The 27,236-nt window shown below is 65.7% G+C and overlaps 8 protein-coding genes across 8 annotated transcripts; 4 read left to right on the top strand and 4 right to left on the bottom strand.

The window, feature by feature from the left end:
* JCM10292_006562 (uncharacterized protein) lies at positions 1 to 1,126 on the bottom strand (the record flags this gene model as incomplete). The annotated part of the gene is made up of 2 exons (XM_076651853.1): positions 1 to 630; positions 739 to 1,126. Coding segments are annotated over 2 exons (1,018 nt in total), but the record flags the coding sequence as incomplete, so codon positions are not given.
* A 429-nt stretch (positions 1,127 to 1,555) lies between these two features.
* On the top strand, positions 1,556 to 4,749 carry JCM10292_006561 (uncharacterized protein; the record flags this gene model as incomplete). The annotated part of the gene is made up of 3 exons (XM_076651852.1): positions 1,556 to 2,516; positions 2,580 to 3,324; positions 3,417 to 4,749. 3 exons carry the CDS (start codon positions 1,556 to 1,558, stop codon positions 4,747 to 4,749), a joined length of 3,039 nt encoding a protein of 1,012 aa, XP_076502634.1.
* Positions 4,750 to 5,125: 376 nt separating this feature from the next.
* On the bottom strand, positions 5,126 to 6,165 carry JCM10292_006560 (uncharacterized protein; the record flags this gene model as incomplete). Its single annotated transcript, XM_076651851.1, has 5 exons — positions 5,126 to 5,178; positions 5,249 to 5,300; positions 5,373 to 5,483; positions 5,586 to 5,709; positions 5,774 to 6,165. The coding sequence occupies 5 exons, from the start codon at positions 6,163 to 6,165 to the stop codon at positions 5,126 to 5,128; spliced, it is 732 nt and encodes a 243-aa protein (XP_076502633.1).
* Positions 6,166 to 7,406: 1,241 nt separating this feature from the next.
* Positions 7,407 to 10,899, top strand: JCM10292_006559 (uncharacterized protein; the record flags this gene model as incomplete). Its single annotated transcript, XM_076651850.1, has 5 exons — positions 7,407 to 7,979; positions 8,043 to 9,018; positions 9,106 to 9,495; positions 9,560 to 10,314; positions 10,396 to 10,899. 5 exons carry the CDS (start codon positions 7,407 to 7,409, stop codon positions 10,897 to 10,899), a joined length of 3,198 nt encoding a protein of 1,065 aa, XP_076502632.1.
* A 180-nt stretch (positions 10,900 to 11,079) lies between these two features.
* On the bottom strand, positions 11,080 to 16,326 carry JCM10292_006558 (uncharacterized protein; the record flags this gene model as incomplete). The annotated part of the gene is made up of 5 exons (XM_076651849.1): positions 11,080 to 11,637; positions 11,703 to 11,776; positions 11,841 to 13,491; positions 13,553 to 16,104; positions 16,191 to 16,326. 5 exons carry the CDS (start codon positions 16,324 to 16,326, stop codon positions 11,080 to 11,082), a joined length of 4,971 nt encoding a protein of 1,656 aa, XP_076502631.1.
* A 493-nt stretch (positions 16,327 to 16,819) lies between these two features.
* On the top strand, positions 16,820 to 19,520 carry JCM10292_006557 (uncharacterized protein; the record flags this gene model as incomplete). The annotated part of the gene is made up of 6 exons (XM_076651848.1): positions 16,820 to 17,128; positions 17,186 to 17,742; positions 17,802 to 18,063; positions 18,120 to 18,294; positions 18,354 to 19,084; positions 19,158 to 19,520. The coding sequence occupies 6 exons, from the start codon at positions 16,820 to 16,822 to the stop codon at positions 19,518 to 19,520; spliced, it is 2,397 nt and encodes a 798-aa protein (XP_076502630.1).
* Positions 19,521 to 19,669: 149 nt separating this feature from the next.
* Positions 19,670 to 24,242, bottom strand: JCM10292_006556 (uncharacterized protein; the record flags this gene model as incomplete). The annotated part of the gene is made up of 9 exons (XM_076651847.1): positions 19,670 to 20,281; positions 20,335 to 20,751; positions 20,807 to 20,985; positions 21,041 to 21,111; positions 21,167 to 21,750; positions 21,807 to 22,404; positions 22,462 to 22,542; positions 22,972 to 23,724; positions 23,797 to 24,242. The coding sequence occupies 9 exons, from the start codon at positions 24,240 to 24,242 to the stop codon at positions 19,670 to 19,672; spliced, it is 3,741 nt and encodes a 1,246-aa protein (XP_076502629.1).
* A 711-nt stretch (positions 24,243 to 24,953) lies between these two features.
* TFB4 (TFIIH/NER complex subunit TFB4) lies at positions 24,954 to 26,587 on the top strand (the record flags this gene model as incomplete). The annotated part of the gene is made up of 9 exons (XM_076651846.1): positions 24,954 to 24,995; positions 25,060 to 25,229; positions 25,315 to 25,478; positions 25,534 to 25,572; positions 25,650 to 25,801; positions 25,885 to 26,010; positions 26,067 to 26,202; positions 26,260 to 26,296; positions 26,356 to 26,587. 9 exons carry the CDS (start codon positions 24,954 to 24,956, stop codon positions 26,585 to 26,587), a joined length of 1,098 nt encoding a protein of 365 aa, XP_076502628.1.
* Positions 26,588 to 27,236: the final 649 nt, after the last annotated feature.

Raw genomic sequence — 27,236 nt, 5'->3', positions numbered from 1 at the left:
GCTGCTCGGCCTCGCGCTGCGCGGCGCGGCGCCGCCGCCGCGCGAGCTCGGCCTCGGACTCGCGCTCGAGCCCGGGGAAGGGCGGGAGCCACGCCGGGACGTGCGGCGGGATGGCGGCGGCGTCGCGCCAGGCCGGGTACGGCCGCGCGGCGTCGTCGTCGTCTTCCGCTTGGCCGAGGGCGGGGAGGTTGGTCGGCCCGAGGAGAGAGAGGGACGGGATGGGCCGGCCGGCGAGGTCGAGGGGCGCAAAGACCGAGGCTGAGAGGTCGCCGACGCCGGCGCCGCTCGAGGACGACGAGAGTCCGAGCGAGTCGAAAAAGGCGGCGTCGGCGCCTGTCCCCGTCAGGAGGCCGAGGTCCGGAAAGCCGCCATCGAGGAGGGGCGTCGGTTCGGGCTTGACCGCCTGTGCAGCGGCGTTCGCGGATTCGGGGGGAGGCGATGCGAGCTCGTCGTCGTCGTCGTCGTCGTCTCGGCCAGAGACGGACGACGAGTCGGCGGTGGCGCTCGGGGTCGGGGCGTCGTCGGCGGGGAGGGACTGTACGAGGGCGAGGAGGTCGAGCTCGGAGGGCTGGAGCGGGTCGTAGCGGAGCTGGGCGAGCGGAGGTTGGATGGGCGGAGTGGCGAGGCGGTCTGCGGGCAAATGTTCGACAGGGCCGTCAGTCACGCTGTGTCCTGTATTGGAGTGCACACACGGCCGCAAGCTCTGTGCGCGCGTTCGAGGGAGGGAGGAGGACAGACCCTGGAGACCCTTTGCGAGCTGGGCAATCTGGTCCGCCTCCTCCTGCACGCCGTCGTGGCCGCGGAGGGCCTCGTCTCTGAGCTCTTCGAGGCCAGCGTGTCCATGGAAGCCGAGCTGTGCGAGTGCGTCGCCGAGGTCCCAGACGGCGGCGTGGGTGCGTCCGGCGAGGGCGGCGCTGGTCTGGGCGGTGCGGGCGACGAGGGCGAGGTAGGAGGTGAGGAGGTGGTCGAGGGTGGCGAGGGCCTGGCTCTTTGCGTGGGTGAAGCCTGCGGTCGCGGTCGCGCTGGACGACGACGCTGCGGACGAGGACGAGGCGGAGGCGCGCGAGACGAGGACGAGGGTGACGAGGTGGACGAGGTGCGCGGGGAGCGCGTCGGGCGAGCTCATCCCGCGCGTGCGTCGGTGCGTTCACCGGCAAGCGTGGGGCGGTGCAAGCGAGCGACGGCGAGAGCAAGAGGGGGAGCGGGAGGTCCAGCGATGAGCGCGCAGCGGGTGGCCTGCTGTCCGCTGAGGGGAGGTGAGCCAGTACAGCTTGAATGCACGCTCTCTGAAGCCTGCAAGTGCACGATGCACTTTCACCGGCGGTGGGAAGCTGTCAGTCTCGCCTGTGGTTCCCCCTCTTTTGCGTCGCTCGGCCTCGTCGCTTCCGCTTGCAGTCCGCCCGTCAGCTCAACTCGTCGCCTCTTGCGCACACATTCGAGCAGCTCCAGGGCAGAGCAGAGCAGCACAGAGCAGAGCGGCTCTCTTCCTCAGACTCTGCCTCGCTGCATCCCCGCTCCCCTCGCGCTCCCGCTCCGGCTCCCCCCCACCTCGGCCATGGCCTCTGCCCCGCCGCCCTCGACCCTCTACGAGGACGCCTTTGCCCAGGCCCGCTCTCCCGCCCACGTCTTCCGCGCAGTAGACGACCGCATCCAGACACACCGCGCCCTCGCCCTCGACCTCGTCGCCCTCGTCCACGACCGCGTCCTCGCCGAGCAGCACTACGCCCAGGCCCTCGAGCGCATCGAGCACCGCCTCCACGCCTCGACCGCAAAGGACGCCCTCTCCCGCGAGCGCGCTCAGCTCGCCGTCGCCCCCGCCGAGCAGGACCGCCTCCTCGGCGACGGCTGGTCCGCCGTCCGCCGCGCCCTCGAGGCCGACGTCCGCGAGGCGCGCCGCGCTCACGACCAGTGGCGCACCCGCGTCGAGGCCGACGTCGAGCGCCCGCTCGCCCAGTCGCTCACCCGCGGCGACTGGGCAAAGTGGTCCGCCGCGCAGCAGCACCTCGCCGCCGCCGTCAGCGAGTACGACGCCCTCGTCGACAAGGTCTCGAAGCAGCAGGCCAAGGCCGCGACCAAATCGTCCGCCGCGAGCAAGCTCCTCCAGGCCCAGTCGGCGCTCGCCCAGGCCGGATCGGGCCTCACCTCCGACCTCCCGCCCTTCCTCGCCCTCTCGCACAACCTCGACCTCGCCCACGCCGCCTTTCTCAAAGAGGCCCTCGTCCGCGCTGGCACCCTCACCGCCGACCTCGGCCGCGAGCGCATGGACGCTGGAGAGCGCATCGTCAACCTCGTACTCGCCGTCGACCACCCCGCCGACGCAGAGCAGTGGGCCCTCCGCGAGGGCATGAAGCTCTCTGGCGGCGGCGGCGGCGCGGGACTCGGCACGGTGGGCGAATTCGGCGAGACGCCGGCTGCGTCGGCGCCGGCGTCGTCGCGCGCCCGCACCGAGAGCGTGTACGATGACGCGGCGAGCACCGTCAGCGGCGCGACGGGGGTCAGCCGCTCACGCACGACCTGTGAGTCTCTCTCTGTCACTCGCTCTGCAACACTCGCTGACTCGCATCCTTCCGCGCGCACAGCCCGCCCCGCCTCCTCTGCTCCTCCCCCTCCTCCCGCCGCCCCACTCCCGATCCCGACCTCGCGCTCCGACGCCGAGTCGCGCTCGACGCACAACGACAAGCCCTCGCGCGCGTCGCGCTTCGGCGGCAAGCTCTCGTCCGTCTTTGGCGGCGGCGGCGACAAAGACAAGGACAAGAAGCAGCGCGACCGCTCCTCTTCCATCCCCAATTCGGCCAAGTACGCCACTGCCGCCGCGTCATCCTCGTTCCAGCCCGAGCCGGACGCGCCCCCCGTCCCGGCGGTCGAGCGCCGCCCGAGCGCCATCTCGTCCTCTTCGCTCGGCAGCGACCTCCTCTCGTCCGGCAACAACTACACGGGCGGCCAGGCGCCGCTCCAGCCCGACCCCGCCGCGGCCCCGGGCGGCGTCAGTCGCAGGAAGAGCCTCATGCCCGGCGGGCTCTTTGGGCGCCGCGCGTCCTCGGCCCGACTCGGCGACGGCGACGCCGCGGGGTCCTCGTCGCTGGCGGTGCGCGAGCGAGAAGACGGCGCGTCGTCGTCGGCGTTTGGAGTGCTGAGCGACGAGCCGGCGGCCATGGGAGCGCGCGAGGGCGCGGGCGCGAGGGAGGTCGATGCGGAGGGGTTCTCGGTCCCGCCGCGGGGGTACGACCGGGCGATTGGGGAGGCGCAGACGGGGCAGGGGCAGGCGAGGAACTTGATGGACGAGGACGACGACGAAGAGCAGGGGATGGGCGCGAGGGGGACGAGGTGCGTTCCACTCTTACCAAGAGCGCCCGTTAGTGCCCTCGCTTCAGATTGACGCGTGACGCTGATCTGCACCTCAATTGCTCGGCTCGCAGCATCCCCAAGCTCTCGATTGCGCCGCAGCTCGCGACACCCTCGTCGCCGCCGCTCCTCCCGCAAGAATCCGAGCAGGCGCGCCTCGCCGCGCTCGAGAGCGTCAAGAACGCGCTCGGACCCGCACCCTCCCTCTCGGAGGGCGGCCTCGGGCGCCGCGCGACGGTTGCGCGTGGTCGGCGCGGAGGCGAGCGCAACACGGTCTATGGCGGCGTGCCCGGTGCGGGGCCCGAGAGGGCCGACAGCGCGCTGAGCGCGTCGACTACGAGCGCCATGAGCGAGGACGACCGGCCCCTCGCGGCCGTCGTCGCCGAGCGCGAAAAGGAGAAGGAGAAGGAGAAGCACCGGCGCGCGGCGCCGCCTCCGCCTACGAGTGCCGCGCGCGCACCGGCACCCGCTGCCGCTGCGGCTGAGGCACCGCTCGCGTCGCCTTTGCCGCTCTCGCCCACTCCGACGGGCGGGAGCGCCTTCTCTCCCTCTGCGTCGTTCGCAGGCGCCGCGCCCGGCCGCGCGATGAGCATCATGTCGGCCTCGTCGTCGCTGCACACTGCCACGCCGGCTCGACCTGACCCGTTCGCAGCGTCGACCGGACCCGGCCTGCGCGTGAGCGTCACCGAGACGGTCAATGTCCTGCTCAAGGCGGGCGAGGTCACGCGCGTCATGGTCGTCGGCGAGGTGGGCGTGTCGCTCCGCACGGCCGAGCTCGACGCGTCCAAGTCGGTCAAGCTGCGATTGAGCGGGCTCGACGCGTGCGAGAAGAGCGCGCCGAATGCCGCGTACCTCGTCTCGGCGGGCGGCGCGGGCGAGTTCACCTTCTCGCCGTCGTTTGCGTCTGCGACGCAGGGCGCGACGACCCCCGTGCTCAAATACCAGCTCTCGTCGACACTCGCGACTCCCGCCGTCGCGCCGCTCGTCATCAAGCCAACGTGGCGGTGCGAGCCGGGCCTCGCGCGCGCCATCGTCACCTACGGCCTCTCAGCCCAGTCGCCCCTCGCCACCGCCGAGCTCGACGAGCTCCGCCTCGACCTCGTCCTCGCCTCGGGCACCGCGTCCGCGTTCCAGGCCAAGCCCGCGACGGCCGCGCTCGCGCAGGGCGGCCGGGCGCTCTCGTTCGCGCTCGACTCAGCGACGAGCGGCGGGCCCGAGGGCAACAAGCTCCTCGCGTCGCTGACGACCGAGGGAGCGGCGGCGGCGCAGCCTGCGCCCGTGAGCGCGAGCTGGGTCGTGCGCGGGAGGACGGTCGGGAACGTCGGCGTCGAGGTGCTCGAGGGCGCAGAGGGCGGCGTGGTCGAACTTGTCCGCGAGACGAGGGCGGGCAAGTACCTCGCTGCATAAGTGAGGGGAAACGGAGCACACCACCCCCCAAAATGGCTAATTTTATCGAGACTGCTCCGCGACTCTCGTTCCGCGATGTTGCTAGACCTCTTTCAATCTTTTCATCCGCGGGTTCCTCTGTGCCCGTCGTAGTCTTTCATCACACCGTTGGATCTAATGCAATGCTCTATACCCTTCTCCTCACGTGCTTCGATGGGAGATTGACGATTGGCCAAGCATCAGCTTTGCAGCGGGCCCGACCAGTGCGAGCACCACTGCATTAAAGAGGTTAACAGACAGGACGGAGGGAGAACCCGGCTCAGAGCAAAGCGCAGCACTGGGAAAGTGACTGGCTGCTTCGTTCGGTTTACGGCCTGACGCCAGACTCTTGCCGCCCTCACTTGCTGCCAAAGACGCTGCCCATGCCCCAGAAGCGTTCGGTCACACGGGCTGTAGCAAGCAGGTCTCAGTGTGGGTACGCGACTTTCTGCTGCGGTTGCGCGGAAGGGCGGAGTCGCACCGTGCAGACCGAGTGCAGAGAAAATGATGAGCTCCTTTTCGTGCGCGTACTCCTGTGCATGCCGTTGCCTCGACCTGGTCAGCTTTTTGCCGGTGCAGAACGGCGGTGGCAATGAGCAATGCACCGGATCAATGTTGAGCTCGCCGCCCTTGGTGATGGCAATCGTCGTGTTGCGCCACGTCGCAACTTCCTTGCGCTGCGCCTTGGGCATGTCCATGTCCTCTGCGAGGTAGAGCTGCAAGGTGGACAAGCGGTTCAGGGGCAAGGAAATTAGAGCGCGCCGCAGCTGGGTCTGTATCCACCTCCGCCGACAATGAGAACAAGAGGAGTCACGCACCGTACAGTTGTAGGTCATGAGATGATCAAACTGCCATACGTAGGCCTGCTTGTCACTCGGCGCACGAAAGGCCCAAGACGGGTTTTGCCAGCCTTCCGCTTGAACGTGTACGTCAAGGCCGCTCCTGTTTGCGGGGCCGTCTCCGTGTATGAGCGCATGAGGTGACTTCAAGAGAAGGTAGAACGCACGGGAAGGTCAAGTCGAATGAGTCGTGCAGCATGCGATTCTTGACGAGCTGGCAAAGCTCCTCCCCGCTCTCTCCGCCTCGCCGGATCGCAAGGCCAGGCCAGCGGCCCGACAGGCTTTGCGAGAACGACAGGTGATACAGCACGCGCTTTTTGTCTGCGCCCGTGACAACCTGGTCGCGGCTGAGTGGGTTCTTGCTCGCGGCGTAGATGTGGAACTGGAGCCCTTCTGGCACGCCAATAGCTGTAGACGTGGAGGGACCGGCCGCGCTGCTGGAAGAATCGGTGTACTCCGGCAGAGCATCAGCGCTGGCGGGAACAGTGGGCGCTACGGTGTATTCGGGAGGTACGGGCGGCTTCTCGTCGGTAGAACACGAGTCTGCGGGGCGTGACATTGTCGGCCATGCGGACGAGTCGCAGGTTGAAACTCCTGCAGTTGGCGTGGTGGAAGTGGGCAGGCGGCCCATGGGTCGGACATCGCCAAGCTTGGAAGCGCACCAGCGGGTAGGGGGTGTGCACCGGGGTTCTGCGAAACTGCGCAGACCAAGGTCAGCTTAGGCATATCCCTAACACTGGCGCATCCTCACTCATGGTCCCGACTCAAATCAATGTGAGGAGAAGGAGCGCAAGAAGCGACGAGCTCTCGGAAGAGGAGAGGAAAGTGGGGGCCGAGGCGGTGCACCGGCTGAGACACGGCAGAGTTGCTAGCGCAGGCAGCCAAACAGGGCGCTCGCAAGTCGCAGGGTGCTTTACACGAACGGGACAGTAGCGATGCAAGGCGGTGCAGTGGTTTGCGCAGGGTGTGGAACAGAGCGTCGAGGCCAGGAGGACCAAGGGCCTGCTCCCGCCGTGCGGGTCTGACAAGGCTTTCAAAGCCTGCAACAGCTCTTGGAGTATGGACAAGGACTCTGCGACGGCGCAGGGGCGATTGTGAGCCGTTGCGAGCATGCGACGTACCCGGACCTGGGTGGTCCCGTTCGCAACAGCGGCCAGCCCCTCTCTTCACGGCCGCCTGTTGAGCCTCTCACGTCGCGCAGCATCAGACAGGCTGTGTGGTATCCGACATATCACCTCTAGCGAGCGGCGCAGGGGGATGCGCTCAGGCCGCTTCCGATCGTCTCCTGTCCTCGTGCGAGGCAAGCGCGCATGCTCGCCGTTTCCACGGTCTCGCCGCTGCTTGATCCCTCCTGTACTAAGTGCGAGAGGCTTGCGTTCGGCGACCTTCCAGACCAGGCGCTCGGCTCTCTGCTCGATTCGCGCTGCGCTGGCCTAGTCGCACGCACCTCGTCCGCCTCCGCCAACTGCGCTTCGCCCGCTGCATAGGCCTACTGTGAGGCAATAGTCAACCGTGAAAGGCTACTGCAGGTCGCGTTTCACGCCCTCCGCCCCCCTCCTGGTTCATCTAGATCCTCGTTTACGCCGACAAGCTGACACTCGTCATCTTTCTGCAGGCCGAGTCGCACACGCACGAAGCCCGGTCCTCTGCGCCCGCACGCTCGAGATGGCTGCCGAAGCCCTGCAATTCCCGACCCTCGTCACGCCGAACGTCCATGCCGAGCCACCGCTTTCTCCCGTCGCCTTTCCCTTGCCAGCCCAGTCCTCTGCGTTCACTTCTCTTCATACAACCGCGAGCACGATGCGCCCGAGCGTGACTACCGAACGGCTCGGCAGCGAGTCGACCCTCTCGCCCAGCGCTCGACAGACGCGCCCCACCTACATGCGCACGCGCCAGACCTCGATGCCCGCCAGTCTCATCAGATCTCGTCACCAGTCGATCGTTGGCTCAGCCGGCCTCGGGACGGGCTCGTTCGGGGGTGCCGGTAATCGCGCGAGCGTGGCCTCGGTCTCGAGCTTCGAGAGCCTGCCAGAGGAAGGCGAGGACGATGTTGCCGGCGACGCGAGCAGCAACGGCGTTGCGGGCAGGCGGGCTGATGCGCGGCGATCCGTGTCGCCTCCAACACCCAGACGGCCGTCACTGAGCCCTGAACCCGGGATTCCTGCTCAACAGCCGTTCTCGGTCGTACGCCCGCGCACCTCGTCCTTCTCGCCCGCTTTACGCGAGTCTAGCGCGTCCATCGAGCTCGACATGTCGACAGCGCACACTGTGGAAAGTGCTCGACTCGAGCGAGCGGCGAAGCGATGGCGAATTGCCGAGGAGCTCAAGGAGACGGAAAAGGCGTACGGCCAGGTACTGGAGGAGATCGACGCGGTGAGCTTTTCGCGCGAAGAACTCGCTGCAGCCCCAACGATGCTCATGCTAGCGTCCACCCAGGTCTACTACCGGCCGCTCATCGAGGCCCTTCCTGCGGATGACCCGCTCTCTCGCCGGAGCTCGAAACGCTACTCGCTTGCGGCTGGTCAGGCCAGCCCGAATGCATCGCCGAGACATTCCGCATATGCCCCATCACTACCTCGCACCCGCACGCCTACCGCTGAGTCGCTCGCCTCCTCCAGTCCGAGCGAGGCCGGCGGAGACAAGGCGTCCAGCCCAACCGCCTCGAGCGATCCGGTTCTTTCCCGTCGCACGATCAACGAGATCTTCACCAACTTCACGGACGTTCTCAACCTGTCGCACTTCATGCTCGTCACGCTCGACGAAGCCATTCCGCCGCGGCCTTCCCAGCCTGTTTCCATCAGCCCAAAGGCATCTCTTTCGCCACTTGCGCCCTCAACCGTCTCCAGCACCGCGCCCGATTCACCGGCCTTCGTCGAGTCCCCCTCATCGTTTGAGTCGGGTGAGATGAGCAAGAGCAACAAGACGGAGTCTTCAACAGGTCCCGACACCCCACCACCTCTCGCGCCGACGGTTCCGCCTGCGTCGATCCCGAGCGCTGTCATGGGGCGTCAGCGCAAGATTTCAACTCGTCATCCTCGCCGCTCGATTACCGATGCGGCACCACCGCTTCGCCTCGGCAGAGCGCTGCTCCCAGTCCTTCCCTTCCTCAAGCAGTACTCCCTTTTCGTCACCAACTTCTCCTCTTCCCTCTCGCGCCTCTCGTCGCTCGACTCAACAGCTATTTCAGTACCCGTCGAGGACGAACGTGCGCGTTGGTCCGCCTTTATCGCGGCACAGCAGACGAAACGCAGCGGCGACGTGCAGGGCAAGATTGGGCTGGGCGGCCTGCTCCTGAACATCGTGCAGCGCGTGCCTCGCTACAGGCTCTTGCTGCACGAACTCTTGCAGCACACGGAGGAAGATCACCCCGACAGGTCGGAGCTTGAGAAGGCGTTCGACATCGTGGACGGCGGTGCGTGCATCCAAACCTACCGCGTGTCAGCTCAGCTCGTTACCCCAGCGTCGACGGCTGACCAGAAGGTGTTGCGGTCATGTACAGTCGCGGCGCATCTCGACTCGCAGATATCGGCGCACACCAACTCGCTTGCCATCCTCGACCTTCAGCGTGCCTTTCTTCCCGCTGAGCTTGACGGCCGCGTCCTTCTGGCACCCGGTCGCCAGTTGCTCAAGAGCGACACTGTTCACCAGATCTCGTACTCAGGCGACCTCAAGTCGCGCGTCCTCTTCCTCTTTTCGGACTTGCTCCTCGTCGCAGCGATCGCAGAGAGCTGGCCGGGCCTCGCAGGCGCCACCGAGACGCAGTATCGCCTCAAGCACTGGATCGAACTCGAGAGCATCACGGTGGTCGGCCGAGACGAGGCGTCGGATGAGGGCCTGCGGTACGGGTTCGAAGTGCTCTCGCCCGGAAGCTCTTTTGCCGTCTGCACCGGTGCGTACCTCCCATCAGGTTCCGCATTGTAGACTCGCCGACGCTGAATCGTTTTCGACGCCAGAGTCGCTGGACGCAAAGAACGCCTGGCTTGACGCCATGCGGGACGCCAAAGCCGCTTTTGCGAGCGATCGTGCGACCTTGCAGAAGACGACGAGTCTCGAGCAGGTGGCGCCTCCCCTCGGCGGCAGTCACAATCACAAGCTCCTCGACCGGCGCATCTCGCTTCCGACCGCATCGCCGTCACTCGACTTCTCACCTTCTCCCGCCCGCTCGCACTCGATTTCGGCCCGCACACGCGGTCAACTCGGCCGGATGGCATCCATGCCTCCAGGACTCGGCTGTATCCCGCCCACGCCCGCCGAGGAGCTCGACAAGCTCACCTTTCCCTCATCGCCGTCGATCACAATCGTCCAGTCGCCGCTTGAGTGTCCGGCCCTCTTTCCGCACGAAGACGCGGCGCCCGTCGACTCCGCTTTTACGCTGCCGGCGGCCATCATCGAGACTGAGACAGCCGAAACACGCCTGGCTCGCTCGCGGCGACCTTCTCTCGCTCGCTCTCGCCGATGGAGCGAGATGAACCCGACATCAGCCTTTCGCTCCCTCTCTTCCGTTCTGCCGACCAATCTAGCACCTCCATCCGACCTCGCTGATGACGGCGCTGCCTACCCCGTCGTGGACTCGTACCAAGCGCCCGTCTGGGTGCCAGACTCGAAGGCCGTCCGCTGCATGCGCTGTTGCGCGCCGTTCGGCCTGTGGCGCAGAAGGCACCACTGTCGACTCTGCGGGAGCGTTGTGTGCTGGGCGTGCTCGACCAAGGTGCGTTTTATCGCTTGTGGACTCAACGTTCCGCACCGTTCCGCTTGAGACTGACGAATGTCACTGCGTCTTGGTCGGCAGTACTTCATCATCCCCTCCGCGGTCCTCTCGCCTTCCGCCTCTCGTCCCTCGTCGAACGTCTCGTCCGCGACAAGCACTCAGCCCGATCGACTCGCTCGCGCATGCGACTCGTGCTATACCTCCGTTTTCGCGCCTCCTGCGCCCGCGTCGCGCTTTCTTGCCTCGCACCCGACGACTCAGTCGTTCGACGAAGCGTTAACGGACAGGACCGGTCCTCCTGGCAAGAAGAGCATCGCCGCGACGCCCGCAGGCACGGGCAGTGTGCGCTGGACGGGCACGTGGCGCTTGTCGAAAGCGGTGGGCGGGCCGGAAGGGCTCGACCCGCTGTTCGACCTCGAGGACGCAGCGCTTAGTCTCGGACTGCCCGGCGAGGCGAGCGCAGGGCGCTCGCAAACAGGGAAGGAGAACGAGCCGATCGCGAGCGACCGGGCGGATTCGACGCCGCCCCGCAGGACGAGGAAGACGTCGGCGGTCAATCAGCTGCGAAACTTGCTCAAGCGATGAATTCAGACGTTGTCGCGTACAGCTCGCCTGCTCGATGTCGCGAGAGAGACACGGAGAACACAGTTTTTGCGATGTGCGAGCGGGTTCCGGGAGAAAGAACGAGTTGAAAGGGTCTACATCGAAAATAGAAGGGATGAGGGAGATAGGATGAGGTCAATGTCAAGACACAACAGGTAAGCTTCACGCGAGCACTGCCTCGCGGCGGCGAGCCGTCACCGGCGCTGCATTCTCCTTTTCGATCGACGAAGAACGCGACAGCCCACTTGGCGCGCTCGCCTTCTTTTGGCGTGGCACAGAGGGCAACCCAAGTCCGAGCTGCGCCGCACTGGACGAGCGGCGCACGGCGGCTGCGCTGCTCGCTGGCGCGCGCGACGGCGTCTCCTCGTGTGCAGCGGGTGGGAGGGTGAGGTCGTGCTCTTCTTCATCGTCGTCAGTTGAGATGGCTGGATCGGCGACGCGAGAAGCGGACGAGCGGCGGGCGAGCGAGGAAGTCGACGACCGACGCGAGAGCGAGGCTGTAGACGCCCGCTTTTCAGGCGGAAAGGGCGTCGTGGTGTGTTGGCGGAGGGAGGATCGGCGAGTCGCCGTTGCAGTGCCAGCAACGGAAGGCGCAGCGGACAGCGTGACAGCCCGCGAGACTGTCGGAGGCGCATCCGCGGTGGCCGAGACGAGGCGTTCGTGCTCGAGCTTGAGGGACGACATTTGGCGCTTCCAATGCGAGGCCTCCTGCTGTTTGGCCTGCGGTCGTCATTCGACAAGACTTGTCAGCGTCTTGCTGGGCAGAGAGGGAGGAAAACCCCTACATCGAGCGCAATGTTGAGGCCGAAGACGTCTTCTTCGAGCTCGGCGGCGCGCTTCTTCAGCTTCGTCACCTTGACTGCAAGGGAGAAGTAGGGCATCAGCATCAGGCTGTTGCGGACAGTGCGCTGGAGTGTGCGCACCTTCGCGATCCGCCGAGTCGCGCCTGAGCTTGCCGACGAGGTCCGACAAGCGGTTGTTCTCGTTCTGCAGCGCCTCAAGCTCCTTCTTGGCCCGTCCTGCTGCCTTCTCCGACTCTGCGAGCACGCGATCGCGCTTCTCGAGCACCTCGTCGCTCTCGCGGCGTGTCTGCGTGAGCTCGCGCTGCAGCTTGGCGACCTCGGCGGCAAGCGACGCTGCCTCGCGCTCGATGCGCGCGACAGCGGTCTCAAGCTCGGCCATGGCAGAAAGGGCGGACTGGCACTGCGAGACCTGCTCGGCGAGCTCGGCGTCTTTCGCCTGGACAGCGGCGGCGAGATCATCACGCTCGCGCTCGATGCTGTCGAGACGATCGTGAGCAGCGTCGAGGTCGAGCTGCAAGTCGGCTTGATTACGAAGGACTTCGTCGAGCTCAGTCTCTTTGCCCGCAAGGACGTCGGCAAGGTCCGCATGCGCGAGCTCGGCATGCTGGCGCTCCTCCTGCACGGCGCGCGACAGACGGTCGATCTCGTCGCGCTGCGAGCTGAGCTGCTGACGCATGTCGGCAAGCGCAGCATCCCGCTGCACGAGCTCGTGTTCGACGAGACGGACATCACGACTGGCATCGGCTAGCGCTGCTTCGACACGGCGCTGCACCTCGCGCTCGACGTCGGCTTCGGCCGAGCCGCGCTCGGGGCTCGCTGAGCCCTTCAACTCCTGCAGCTCTTCGCGTAAGCGGGTGCAGACGCGCTCGCGCTCCTCGACGTCGATCGTCCACCTTGCGCGCAGCTCGTCGCGCTCGCGCTCTGCTTCGCGCCGTCGCTCGACCTCCTGCTCCTGCTCGCGACGTACGGCATCACGCGCCTCCTCGCTCTGCTCCACGTCCGCTTGCGCATGCCGCAGGCGGATCTCGCCATCGCGCACCTCGCTGGTTCGCCGCGTAAGCTCGGCGCGCGTGCGGTCAAGCTCGAGCTCAAGCTCGTCGCGCCGCTGCCGATCTTCGCGCACGCGGGTCTCGAGCTCGTCCGTCAGGAACTGCACGGTCTGCTCGAGCGCTGCGGCTGCCTTGTCACGTTTGCGGGTCGCCGAAGCGGGCGCCTCGCCGGTCTGGACAGATGATGCGCGCTCCTCCCACGCGAGAGCGAGCTCCTCGACGTCGCGCAGCTCATCGCGCGCGGCCGACAGCTGCTTCTTCAAGTTGTCGACCAACGCGTTCTTGTGGTCGACGTCGTTCTGCAGGTTCGTCACCAGGCTCGAAAGGAGGAAGCGCTGCGAAGCCGAAGTCGCGAGCTGGTCCTGCTGCGTCGAGAAGAGGTCGTGCAGCAGCTTCCCGGCATTTGGCGCGCCATCTGCGCCGCCGTTGTTGGCGGTGGAGCGGGCGAGCTGGAGGAGGAAGGGGTTCTGCGAAGGTGTGATGGGGTTGCGCGGGCGAGGGATCTTGGAGGCCGACTGCGGGGTGACGGGCCCGCGGCGAGCCGTGGAAGGGATGCGGGAAGGGGTGGCCGGAGGTGCCACTGCGGCGATCGAGGTCGAGGCGGACGAGAGCGAAGGGTGGAGGGCGGAAAGGAAGGAAGGCTGAGCCGGCGGCGGATCCCGCGAGTGAGCGCGCGCAGCGGGAGGGTCGAAGGGCGTGTTGGCATTCGACTCGGGCTCGGTCTAATGCAGCGAAAGTCAGCGGCAACGTCCAAGATAGATCGAGCGAGAACAGAAGACTCACCACTTCGGTGATAGGGGAAAGGAACGCTCGTCGTTCGTCATCGTGCTCGATCACGCTCGACTCGCCAGCCAGCTCTTCCTCCGCATGAAGCACTGACCGTATCCCGCCATTATCCGGCGAGCCCTGCCCGACTTCGACGAACGCGCTGCGACGCACGAGCAGCTCGGCGACGCCCTCCTCCTCGTCCTGGTCCTCTCGCACGCCAGCCTCGTCCGCAAAGCTCTTCATCGGCGACCAGTATACGCTCTGCTCGATGTCGAGCCCGCTCTCGTCTGCGCCGCCCGCGATTGGCACCTCTGCCACGTGCGAGCCCTCCTTCGGGCTCGCCTTCTCGCCGCGCTCGAGGCGCGTCCATTCTTCGCGCGCGGAGGAGCTCAGCCCATCGCGCGCGCGGGCGGCCATGAACTGGCGATAGAAAGAGGTCGAGGCGGATGCTGATGCAGTCGAGGAGGCGGGAGGTGGCGGAGGCGGAGGCGCGGCCGTGGTGGAAGGGGCATCGGGGAGAGCTGGCGAGGGAGTCGAAGGCGCAGCCACGAGCGGGGAGGACGGCGAGTCACGCGGAGGGATAGAGAAGTGGGCAGGCGAGGCCGGCGGAGGGAGGAAGCGCGCGCCCCGGTCGGGAGCCGCAGATGCGGGCGAGGCAAGCCTAACGGGCGCAGGCGAGCGAAACAAGCCACGCTCCGCAGCGGCACCAGCCTCCTCTACCACGCTCGACGCATCGGACGCGCGCAGCGGCGATGCACTCGTGGTCTCCTGCCGCAGAGGCGAAGGCCTCAGCGGAGTGTTAGGAGCGCGAGGAGTCACGATGTTGAGCTTCTGGGTCGGCTCGTCGACCTCTTCGACAGTCGCGTCGCCGTGGGACAAAGAGAGGCGAATCGACTCGCTGTCTTCGCTGACCTCTTCGAGGACATGCAGCGTGGCCGCGGGCAGGACCGCGCTCGGAAGAATCGGCTGGCCGACAACGCTCAACTCGGCAAAGGATCGGCCGGCGAACGAAGGCGCGGCGAGACCATTCAGCGAGGCGTGCATGAGGAAGGTTGCCGAGTCGGCCGAAGCGGCGCCTCCGTCGAGGAGCGAGAGAGACGACCCCAGCGCGGCCGCAGGCGCTACGCTAGGCGGATTCGCGGTTGCAGCGGGTACCGGGCGGTCGAGAAGGCTGGCGCCGAGAGCGGAATGCATGCCCGAAAACGGGTTCGACTCGTCGAAGAGCATGTCGGCGCTCTGCCTGAGCGGCAGGTGCTGCTGCTTCGTCGCGCTCGGCGTTGACGGATTGATGGCGATGTCGGGCAGTGGTGCCTCGTCTGAGCGAGGTGGCGAAGTGGCGAGCGAGACGTCGGGACTTGGAATGGCGGCCTGCAGCTTGGAAAGGAAAGACGCGACAAGGCTCGACGAGTCACCGCCGTCCTGGTCGTCTGCGCCTGCTACTGCAAGATCAAGCGCCGAGCCAGTCGAGACGTCCTCGACCGCGTCCGGCTCGACCTCTGCGCGGGCAATTGGCGTGCCCTCGTGCTCCGCGATGACCTGCTGCGCAGCCGCACGCACAAGCGAGCGAGACCCGGCAACGACGCTCGGCGAGTCCTGAGCGCCGTCCTCCTGCTCGTCTGCGACTGCACCGTCGATCGTGCGGTCCTCCGTGCTCGCGCTAAAGCGCACGCTGCAGCCGGTGCCGGGTGTGCGTGGAACTTTGAGGATGCCGCTGCCAGGGCGGGAGACGCTCTGCGGGACCGGCGCAGGCGGCACGGCTGTGATTGAGGCGCGGGCGTCAAGCGGCGAGTCGATGGCGACAGAATTAGAAGACTCGGCAGAAGGGGGCGAGAAGGGCGGCGGCGGCGGAGGAGGAGGCAGAGGCGGTGCGTTGACGAGCGGCGAAGGGCAGACGGACAGCGGCGAGAACTGCACGCGCTGTACGGGCCCCGTCGACGAGCGCATTCTGGACGACTGTGCGGACGACGAGCGGGACCGCGGCGCGGGTGTGCGGGCCGCAGGCGGTGAATCAGGGACAAGGCGCACTCCGATCGTCTGCGCTGCTGAAACGCTCGCTGGAGATGCGGAAGTCGATGCAGCAGGAGGCGAGGGGAAGGGCGAGAGCGAGAGGGAAGAGTTGTCGCCAAAGTTGAGGGAATGCGCTTCTGCCGAGTCGAGCGAGAGGTGGAAGGACGACGAATCGGATGCGACGCTCGTGTCGCCGTCCTTGCGGTTGCGAGGCGAGACTCGTCGTTGCGGTACGGGAGACTGATTCGGCGGCGTAACGAGCGTCTCGACAGCGTCGTCCTCCTGCAAGTCGTGCACGCTCAGGCTGGCGGGGGTGTCGCCGTCCGCCAGAGACGTGATTGCCTGCTCGGCCCGCCCGTCCGCCACACCGTCGAGACTCTGCAAGCTGCTGCTCTTGCGGAAGACGGAGAAGTTGGGGTGGGACGAGAGGACGCCTCGCATGGTCTCGCTGCCAGAGGCAGAAAGCGAGTTGGGCGACAAGCGCGAGGAGTTGCGCTGATCGGGCGTGTGTGGGTCGTGTTCAGACAAATCGACTGGCCCGTCTCGTCCTGCTGGCGAGGCTATCGCATGGATAGTCAGCGAGTTGTTGTTGAATCAAGGGGTCAGTGCACGCTCGTCGACGAAGGAGACAGAGCGCGTAGCGCACCAGCCGGGGGCGTTTGAAGCCGTTCCATCGCCTCGCCATCCGGTGACTCCTGTGCGAACGGCGCGACTTCGTCTGAGGCCGGACGGGCGAGATACGAAGAGATCGAGCCCGACAAGGATGAGAGCAGGCTCGCCATTCTGGCGGCTTGTAGCGGCGGTGTGGTCCTAGAAGCTGCTCAAGCGCAGTCGAGCGCCTCCTCAGGCCAGCTGAGCAATGTCACTCCAACTTGAGAGCGCGCAAGGGCAAACAGACAGAAGGACGGGTCGCGGCGCGTCTGCACAACTTCCTCGAAGGGAAAGTCTCCGGGCCGGGCGATCTTCCCTTCCGTGTTGTGTCCGTCTCCCTCTCCTGTCTTTCAGCGCATTTCGCCCGCGGAGGGGACGGTCGCGATGTACAGCTCCGCAATGCTTTCACATCGCATCCCGTCATTGCACTCGCACGTGACAAGAGAGATCCGCCCCTTCGCCGGCTAGCTCAAACGTAATCACCTCGGCCTCGGACGCAGACACGGCGCGCGCTCGGAGCGAGCGCTTCATCCGCCGGACAGCTCGCTCCGTCGTTCCGCAGGCTCTTCGTTCGCGGTCGCGCTCGCTCTTTGCGTCGCTTCACTCTGCATCCACGAGCACGGGATGGCGTTGCCTATGCCCGGTGCACCTGGAGAGCTGAGCGACACCGGCAGCGCGCCTTCGTCTATTCCGAGCGCGAGCACCTCGGCATCGTCTTCCCTCCTCGACAAGGTCAAGCGGCGCATCTCGATCCGCAAGAACTCGAGCTCGTCGTCGAGCAGCACCCTGGGCTCGCTCAGAGACCGCCTCCCGCAGAGGCTCGGCGGGTCGTCTTCATCGAGTCGTGCGGAAGGGGCCGACGACGGAGACGCCGATCCTGTACTCCCCGACGAGCTGCGGGCCTACACGATAGCACCACCCGACCATCGCGAAGTGAGGACTAGTCGCTCACTGCCGCGCGACGAGCGAGAGCTGACGTCCAGCTCGCAGAACACTGCTCTTCACGCCATCATGGATTCTCTCCCTTCCTTCGGCTCGCTCCATCCGCCCACGATCGGCTCTGTCAACCCGTTGCGAGCAACTGGCGGCGTCGGTTGTTTCGGCCCGGAGGGGTACGACTCGGAAGACGACGCTTCTCCTCCGGCCACTCCTCCCGAAGTGCGGAGCAACCCTGCGTCCCGCCGCCCGTCCACCGCACAGCCTTCCCTCCCCCGCCGCTCTTCCGACCCAGAATCCCAGCCTCGACGACCCTCGGACCCTTGCGCTGCCGGCGCAACTCCGCGACCGTCCACTTCGTCGTCGCAAGACGCCCTTGCCGACCTCTACGGCAATGTCGTCATGCTCGGCGGGTACCGCGGGTCCGTCCTGCGTGACGCAAAGACACACAAGCGGATATGGCTACCCCTCAAGGTTGGGTTCGGCATCCGCAAGGTCGACCTGGGACTCGGGCTTGACGAGGAGGATGAGATCAAGAGCGAGGACAAGGTCATTCCGGGCAACATGCTGACCGCCATTGGCGGGTGGATCGACCTCGGCCGCAAACTGAAGTGCGTTGAAGCGTTCCGTGGCGGTAACGGCTAGGCGCTCACCGTCTTGTTCGGAGCAGGGATCGCCTGAAGCAATTGTCCGCCGCCCAGCTTCACCCCTCGCACGGCTCCTTCCCCTTTGTCTCGTCATCGGTGCCGACAACGACCGACCCGCTGCATCCTCCGCTGCGCTTCCACTCCTTCGGCTACGACTGGCGTCGATCTCTGCAGCTCTCGTCGGCGCTCCTGCTGGAGAAGCTACAGAGGCTCAAGGAGGAGAGCGCGCTCCGAGGAGAGGGTCCGGATGGGAAGGGACTCGGCGCTACGATCATCGCGCATTCGGTGCGTCTGAGTTCAGACGCCGGGCAACGCTCTTGACTTATGCGCACCCTTTCCAGATGGGCGGTCTCGTTGCGCTGCATGCGCTCGCGTCAGCGCCCGACCCGACCATTGTGCGCGGCATCCTCTTTGCCGGAACGCCGTTCCAAGGCTGCATCAACACGCTCGGTCCGCTTCGTCTCGGCGGCGGCGTCGCTTTCAACCAGAAGATTGGCAGTCCTGAGACAGTCTTCTGTGCGTTGCGACGGCTTTTCTGCGCAATTCGAAGCTGTACTGACGAGCCGCCTGAACAGCCTGGCGCAGCGGCTTCTACTTCCTCCCGCCGCCGAGCACGCTAGACAACGAGGCCGAGCAAAACGAATCGGCTCTCGAGACCGCTTCCCTCACCTCGCCTACCCTGCCGCCCCCGGTGCCATCAATAGGCGCTACCGACGCAGCTCCCACCCCGCCTGACTCCCCGGCGCCTGTCATTGCACCCGTCACGTCCGACCGATCTTCCTCCTCATCGTCGTCGCCTCGCCCTTCTCCTCTCACAGCGACGATGTCGCCTTCTCAGACCACCTCGATCCCTCTACACTCTCTTCTCCGCGGCTGTTTCGAAGAGCCCTCGGGCAAACCTATACCCGTCGATTTCTTCGACCCTCAGACCTGGGCCACCTATGCCCTCTCCCCCGTCGCAGCGGGCATGGATTTCTCGCACCCGGACGACTGCGCCGCTTCGATCGCCGAGGCCAAGGCGCGCGAGCTCGCGCGCTCAGCGAGCCGCCGTAGCCAGGGGCACGAACCTGTCCCGACGGTCGGCGCGCCGGGCAGCATGGGCGAGCAGAGCCTGCCCGGCGAGGGAGAGGCGCTCCGCGCGGGCGAGCTGCTGAGTCAGACGCTTGCCGACGTGGCCGAGCGGATGGGGCAGGCGGAGGGCGGTGACGCGGCGGCGCAGGGCGAAGTCGAGACTCTTAGGCGCCAGGCGATGGGGATAACGGCGGTCAAGAAGTATCTCGACAGCACGCTGCGGCGAGCGAAAGAGGTGTGTTGCGCCACTTGCAAGTCCTGATGCGTTTGTGGGCGATGCTGACCGGCCATGATTTGGCCACTCGCAGTTCCAGGCGGACCTCGTGCGGCTATACGACCCGGCTAAGGCGCACCTCTACCCGCCGATCGCTGTCCTCACTTCCTCTCGCACACCGACTGTGCGAGGCGTGCTCGTTACCGACCGCGAGCACATCGCCGCAGAAGGGTACGACCGCCTCCTCTGGGCTGCGGGCGACGGCATCGTCCTGCACGAGTCGGCGACGCGCCTGCCAGGCGACCCCGAGGTCGAGGGCCGCGCGCGTACGGGCAAGCCCGAGACGGATCGCTGGATGTACCACCTGCAGGGGACGGTCGAGTCGAGCCACGGGCACATCGGGCTGCTGGGCGACCTGGATGGAGTCAAGAAGGGGCTCGAGCTGCTCTACGGCTGAGAGCACAGCCGTCATGTACCACTCTCTTGCACATAGAATCTGTTGTACTCCCTGCCTTCGCAGCCATCGCAACCCGCACAATCTCAAACGGTCTCGTATTCATCGTTCACGAAAAGAGCTTCGGATAGGCACCAATGAGAGGACCCAGCCTACAGCTCGCCGTGTCCGTCGCCCTCCTGATCAACGGAGCCAGTAGCGCCAGCACCGCCAGTCTGCGCTCCCCAATCCCAGCCGAGCGCGGCGCCGAAGGGCGCGGCCGGCATGCCCCACGCGCCCATTCCGCCCTGCATCCCGTAGCCGTGCGGTGCCGCGCCTGCGGTGGGCTGACCAGCGAAAGCGCCGGTTCCGCTGCCGAACGGCGCGGACGGCCCCGCTGCAGGAGGAGCGAATCCTTCGGCCGACCCGTCGAGCCCGCTCAGCTGCGAGTACAGGAACTGCTCGTTGTACATCCAGTGCGCTGGCGCCGGAGGGTAGCCGTAGGGTGCTCCAGCTGCGCCCATCGAGCCGGGACCGCCGACCGGTATTGGGACATGCGGGTCGTAGGGGAGGGAAGTGGCGGTAAAGGGGTATGCGGCCGACGAGTCGGGCGATTGGCCGAGGAAGAAAGGGCTTGCAAAAGGCGAGACGGAGGCGGAAATGTCGGGAAGGACGGAAGGTGCCGCAGAGATCGGACTTGCGCTCGGAGCGGCGGAGCGCGCGTTGCCATTTGCTCCGCCGCTCGTCGAACCGACGGGGCCTGCAGTCACGTTCTTAGCCTTGCCCTGCAATGCAAAGCGTCAATAAGCACTTTGCATGCATTCAGCGGGCGTCGCACCTTGCGCTTGTCCTTCCTCGAGACGCCCTCGGTGCGCATGCGCTGCTCGTCTGCGAGCAACGGCAACACCAGGCCGAGACCGCGCTCGGCTATCGCGCTGGCCTGCTTGAGCGCCTCAAGCGTCGGCAACGCCTGGTGAATCTCGTCGCGGATCGCATCGCCGTCGTCGGAAGGCTGCTTGAGCTGCTCGTACAGCTCGAGCGTGAGGGAAAAGCTCGCAACCGAGATGTGGTACAGAACCGTCCAGATGCGGATGCCCTGCGCGCGCGGAGCTTCGCGCAGAATCGCACGGGCAGACTCGATGACGCGGCGGCGCGAGAAGGAGTAGCTGTTTGCGCGCGAGGGCTTGGCGAGGAACGGGCGGTGGATGGACAGGATCTTGTGGCGGAGCGAGATGAGGAAGGTAGTGCGCATGACCTGCACGAGTGATTTGTCAGCCTGGCGCACGATACGGCTCGTGCGTGAAACGCACATCGACGGGGAGAGGCAGGTCTGCCGTCCCGTCTTCATCGAGCCATTTTGGCAGGTTGCCGAGCAGCGCCTCGAGTTGCTTGTCCGCGGCGAGGAACGACTGGTATGCCTGTGCAGCCGTAGCTTTGTCGGAAATGGCGTGGTCGAATGCGCTTGCCATGTGCGAGCCGATCTCGACGTCTGCGCAAGCGAGCGTGAGCGGAGCGTAATGGACGGATGAATGGTGTAGACGGACACTGCAGCAGCCACGAGACGACAGTGTACTCGTCGGCAGATCGGTTGACGGATTCGCCGGAAGCGAGGTCCCTGCGGGAGAGCACGTCAGATCTTTGAGCCTCGCATGAGGAACAACGAGACGTACTCGTCGGTCGCATTCAGCGGTAGTGGCGTCGCAATTTGCAGCCTCGACAGGAGCGAGTAGCCCTTGAACGGGATTGCGAACCACTCGCTGTGCACGAGTGCCCACATGACGCGCTTGCGGATCTCCCGCTCGATCAGCGCCTGCGCCTTTGCCCGTGCTGGGTGCCCCTTCGTCGCGGCGGAGAAGGCTTCGTCCGAGATCAGACGGTGCAAGCCCATGTCTTGCGCAATCGAGAGGCCCGACGAGAGAAGCGAGGCGATGAGAGTCGCAGAGCCGGCGTCACGGCCCGACAGGACAAGGAGCGCGATGGCCTGCAGGCACGAAAAGTCGTGGCACTGGAGGAAGTTGAACCGGTACAAGCACGCGATTGAGCACGAGAACCATCTGGAGGCGTTGGCGCTCGTCTCGGCCTCGCTCCAGCCCATCTCGTCTTGCTGCTCTGGCTCGACGAGCTTGGCCGAAACCGCAAGGAGGGCGAAGTACAGGCTGAGCCATGCGAGAGAACTGCGCTCGAAGCGATCGTCGCCCAGCTCGCGGAAGGCGGCGAGTTGCTGATAGAAAGTCGGGGCATGGACGACCGAGTGCTGCGGGACCTGCAAGTCAGACTTGCTCACGGTCTCGGACTATGGACACAGCGCACATGAAAGCCAAAGCGCTCCAGACCTTGTCGGAAGATCGTGTCCTCTTGTTCCGGGAAAGGCGACGCGTCGAAGAGGGACCTCGCATCGGGAAACGCGGCAACGGGCGACTCGGGCTGCTGGTCTGGCGCAAGCACCGCACGCCGGATCCTGGGCGAGACCTGACCGTCTTCTGCACCGTCGTAAGCGTCGGCTTGGGGCCGCACGTTCGACTCGTGCCAGACGCGTGGCCGTCCGAGCGAATGAAACTCGAGGTCGATCGCAGCCTGTACAGCGGCGGCCTCGCCCTCGTCCGGGTCACGCTTCGGCGGGCCGACACGCGCACGCTTCTTCGGCGGCTCGGCGGTCGAGGTGGAGGTGAGCGGCGGCGGCGCCGTGTCCGACGCGCCCGAGGCCGGCAGCTGAGTGACAGGATCGCCGAATGCCTTGACAATGGCGTCAAGTTCGGCGGCGTCCTCGTCTTTGACCGACGTCGAGTTTGCGACAAAGTACTCGAGTGCAGGAAGGCGGGCCTTGAGCGAGTCGAGCGTCTGGCGGAAGAGTCGCAGCTCTTCGAGGGCGCCTTGCTGCCGCTCGTTAAATTCGCGAGCCGTGTCGACACTGCTCAAATACGCTCGTCAGCTGGAAAGAGTGTCAGGGCTTCTGGCAACCACGTACTTGGCCTTTTTACGCTTGCTCGGGGCGGCGGTGCAGCTCGAAGCGGCACCGCGCTTGACGCAAGCTCCGCATGGCACTTGCCTGCAGACGAAGCAGTCAGCAATGGCGTCTGAAAGAGTCTCTGAACCGTCGCGGACCTGTCGCACGCCGTCTTGCGGCGTGAGCACTGCAGACACGCTTCATCAGCCTGAACCCGCGAGGTCGAGCGAAGGAGAGAGACGCACCTCCGTGCAGGACCGGGCAGACCGCCCAGGCAGCACGACCACCTCTGACCGCTCGTCTCCCATGGCCGCGGCGTCTCGTCAAGCCGTCGAGCCAGAATCGCGACGAGGGGACGGAGCGATAACAGCGATTGTCGTCTACCCGGCAACTCTCCTCGTCCCGCAGAAAGATTGTAAAGCTGCGCAATGTGACAACAAAAGTACTGCAGACTGCCCGCCGGAATCCGGACCCGTCCTTCCGCGGACCTGCTCCGCCCAATCCCCCTCGCTTCAGACGACCAGCGCAAACCTCCCGCAGACGAGTCCTTTCCGCTCTCGATCCGCCTCGCGCGCACGACGCCGGCTGTCCTCGCGCGCGCGCGCCTGCTCGTCCGGTGCGCCCGTCTCCCACTCGACGCGCATCTCGTCGCCTTCTTCGTCGTCCTCCTTCTTGACGCCCTCCCTCGGCGCCTGCTGTGTCGTGCTCGCAGTATGGGAAGCCGAGATGCAGTACTGCGTCGGGTCGGTGGCGAGCACGACCTCGTGGAAGGGTTCCCAGACCCAAATCTGCGCTCCGGGCTGCGCAAGCAACCGGAGGTCGGGCGGTGTTGTCGGAATGAAGAGTGTACGAGGGCTGTTCGCGGTTGACGTCGACGAGGAGGAGGGGCGGCGCTTCGGGGGCGATGAGGGAGGGACAGAAGCGGTCGTGGTAGGGCGCTCGTGCAGCGAGAACAGGACGAGGCCCTGCAGGTCCTTTTCGGGCGATACGGCGAGCGATTTTTCGCTCGCGCCGATAGTGTCCGAGAGGACGAGACGACAGTTGGCCAGGAGCGTCCGCCGGACGCGCCGCCTGTCAGGCGACACAAACGAGTCTGCCCCGTCTGAACCGAAGGAAGGCACGTTGACGACGATGAGGCGGATAGCGGGCTGCACCGCTTCTGCAAGTCGAGTCAGAGGTTGAGCACCGGCGGAGGCGGCGCGGCGCGACATGTCGTGCAGCCAGAGTGTTTGCTCGGTGCGGGCGGTTGCGAGCAGCGCAGAGGCGCGGGCGGCAATGCCGGAGCTGCGAATCGTTTAAAGTCAGCTGTCATGAGTAAGCCGTCATGTGACGCAGGATGAAGGAAAGGAGACGCACGCGACAAGACCACCTTTCTTCTTCCTCGGACTCCAATCATCGCCGTTCTCGTCTTCATCCTCTGTCGATTCGACCTTGGGTGCAGGCGGAGCACGGGCAAGGATGCCGAACGCCTTCTTCTCCTCGCCCTCCGCTTTGACTTTTGCGCCACTCGGCGCCGGGAAGAGCTGCGTCATACGCTGCGCGCTCGGTGTTGCGGGAGCGGCGGGTCGAGGCGGAGCTGGCGAAGTGCGCGGCTTCGGGACGAACGAGGACAGGCGATGAACAGCAGGTGCGTGTACTGACTTCTTGTCACGCGTCGACGCCGACGCCGATGCAGCTACGACAGGAGAAGCCGGCCGTCCAGGCTTGAAGGCGGGAGAGGCAAAGGCGAAGACCGAGTGCAGCGGCTCTGGCGGCTTGTTGGGTGGTCGAGCTGCCGAGAAATCACGTGCGTAAGCGACCATGGCGCAGAACATAGATCATCGGTAGTTACCTGCTGAAGGCCCAGCCCGAGCTGTCAGGCTTGTATTTGACCCGCCTCCCGTTGCCGTCGCCATCTCAACCTTGTGCCGCCTTGACAATGACGCCTCCTTCTGCCATTCGTCCAGTTCCTCTTGAGAAGCCAGCACGCGCCTCGGACGCTTTGTCGCGGGTTGCGTCGAAGGCGAGACGTCGGGACGCGCGGAACGAGCAGAAGTCGACGGTTTCATCGGGTCTCTTCGGGCAGCGGGCGCCGGCTCGAGCATTCGAGAGGCTCTCGGTTCGTCAGCTCGAGCAGCTGCAGGCGGATAGAGTGAGTGCTGGGCGTGCGAGGAAGCCAAGTGGGGGTGCTCACGCATGAAAGCCCTCGCCGCTGCCGTCACAGCAGTCAAAGCAGGGCCGTTCGCGCCCGCCTGCCTCGTTGAGCGCCCTTCAAAACCATGGAGTGCTCTCGCGTCCTCCAGAGCGCGCTGCTTGCCCTTGTCCGACCTCGATGATCCGTTCCGCTCTCCCTCCTCGCCTTCGCCTCGAGCAGGTCGGTTTGAGGTCGCAGCAGCGGGAGAAGCGAAGCCAAAGCTCGTGATCGGTCTTGAACCCGCCCCAGGGGGTTGTCGGCTCATGCAGCGAGCGGTCGAAGGAAGAGCCCCTCCCCGCTTCGCCTCTTCGTCCCAAACGCTCGCTTCGCTCTCGCTAGGATGGCAGGACAAGGGACTACAGGAGATTTGCTGTGCTTGATCGTGGGTCTCGAACTATCGCTTGTGCACTCGGTGCGACCGCTGACCCCCTCGTCCTCCTCATCAGCTCGACTTGAATCCGGTCGCATGGGCGCAATGCGCGCAGCAGGGGGCAGAAGCGGGCGATGCTCTGTCTCTGGAGCAAGCTCTCGATCACACTCTCGTCTTCTGCAACGCCCACCTCGCCCTGCGACACGAGAACGAGATCGCCGTGTTTGGCGCAGGCCCCGGGCGAAGGTGCGCACGAGTCGAGTCGGACCATGCGATAGCGCGCAGCGACGATGCTGACTTTGCTTCTGACACCCGGACTGATTGCGTGCAGCCGCCAGCTCTTCTCGTCTCAACTCGCCCCCACCTCGGCCGCATCGACTTCGACCTCGGCCGCGTCCGATAGCAACATTTACCAGCAGTTTCGCATCGTGGATGAGCGATTAACGGCAGGCGTCAAGGAAATGATGGGCGACATGCCCGAGGAGCCTGATGGCGGTACGCTTCTGCGCTCGCATCGCTCCGCCTGCGCTGACTTTGCACTCCGACGCAGGCTCAAACCTAGTCGGCGCTTTGTCGATGGCGCTCTGTCGTGCGTCAAGTCTTCTCAGCCGCTTACCTAGCGCACGTCGTTCGATTCTCCCGACTCACTGGCCGTCCCTCCGACAGACATCAACCGCCTGAATTCGACCGACGCCTTTTCCGCAACCTCTGCCGCCTCTCGCAAGACCAAGCCGCGCATCGTAGTGCTGAGCGTCACGCCCGACGCGAGCTCGCAATACGTGCCCATCATGAACTGCATCTTCACCGCGCAGAAGAATGTAGGTCATCACCTCTTCAGACATTCGTGCACACGGTTGCTCGGCCTTTCAAGCAGCCGTGCTAACGCCCTTGCGCTACGCAGAACATCCAGATCGACGTGTGCAAAGTCTACGGCCCCGACGCCGTCTTCCTCCAGCAGGCGTCGCACCTGACCAGCGGCGCCTACTACAAGCTCGAACGGCGCGCCGCTCTGCTGCAGTACCTCCTCGTGCGCTTTGCTGGTCCCTCATCTCGTCGCTTCTGCTTATGTCACACGTTCCGCAGATGGCTTTCCTCCCTGGGCCTCTCGCGCACAAAAACCTCGCGCAGCCGAAGCAGGAGCAGGTCGACCTCCGCGCGGCGTGCTTCTGTCACCGCCGCATCGTCGACATCGGCTACGTTTGCTCCGTGTGTCTCTCGAGTGCGTCTCGTGTTCCCTTTTCGTTCGCTAACTCGCCGCTGACGCTTCACATCGCAGTCTTTTGCTCACCTCTGCCCGTCTGCTCGACTTGCCGGTGCGCCAACTCCTTCTTTGACCTCTCATCCCGCGCTCACCTACCCGCCGCCCGCGCAGCACCAAATTCCCCATGTCGACCCTCAAGCGCCTCGGCTTCGGCGCGCGACCTGGCGGCGGCGGGGCGGGCCTCCCGCGACCGAAGAAGCGGAAAGCGCCGCCTGCCGGTACTGGTGCAGCAGCAACCGGTGCAGGGCCGGACGGTGCCGCGGCGGCGTCGGCGAAGAGGGCGACGCCGGCGCCTGCTGGGTCGGGCGCGGGTACGGCGGGAGGAGCAGCAGAAGCGCTTTGAGGCGCGGGCGCGCCGCTGTAGCCTCAGGCTATTGAATGATGCAATCCAGCCTCAGCAGCACGCAGCAGCAAAGGGTGAGAACTTGAGAGGCGTGGAGTCTGGAGCATCGCCATCTGTACGCTCTCGCGCAGCAGGCGAACTGAGCACCTTCAGCCAGTCATACTGCTGCCGGAATGCTAGGTACCGCCAGTGCTCAGCGTAAAAGCGGCTTCAGGAGTGAGAAAGGAGCGAGAAACACGGAAGGAGAGCAAAGAGGAAAGCGTACTTGCGGATGACTCCGCTTTCACGGCGTGCAGACTGAGTCAGACGCCTGCCTGCAGTACGAGGACACCCTGCTGCTGACGATGGAAGCCTTAAACGAGCTGTCGTGCGACCTGATGAGACAACGAGGAGGTCGGACAACGGACGCTCCGCTCGTCCTCCTTGTACCCGCTTCCCTGGCTGGCGTGACGAGCCAGGCTTGCTTGAATCGGTGCTTCGAGCTGTCTGAAAGGCTCCGACGATGCTCGTCCCGCTTCTACGGCCGCTGCTTGAAGCTGCTCTCCTCGCTGAACGGCTCCCACGTCCAGGCGCTCAAGAGTCGGTCACTTCCTGTCTCCCAGGCGCTCAAGAGTCGGTCACTTCCTGTCTCGACGGCCACGAGAGTGTA

The sequence above is a fragment of the Rhodotorula paludigena genome (genome assembly GCF_050403205.1).
Source record: "Rhodotorula paludigena JCM10292 DNA, Rt_paludigena_JCM10292v1_ctg58, whole genome shotgun sequence".
NCBI lineage: Eukaryota > Fungi > Basidiomycota > Microbotryomycetes > Sporidiobolales > Sporidiobolaceae > Rhodotorula > Rhodotorula paludigena.
This window is presented reverse-complemented; position numbering and strand designations above follow the sequence as displayed.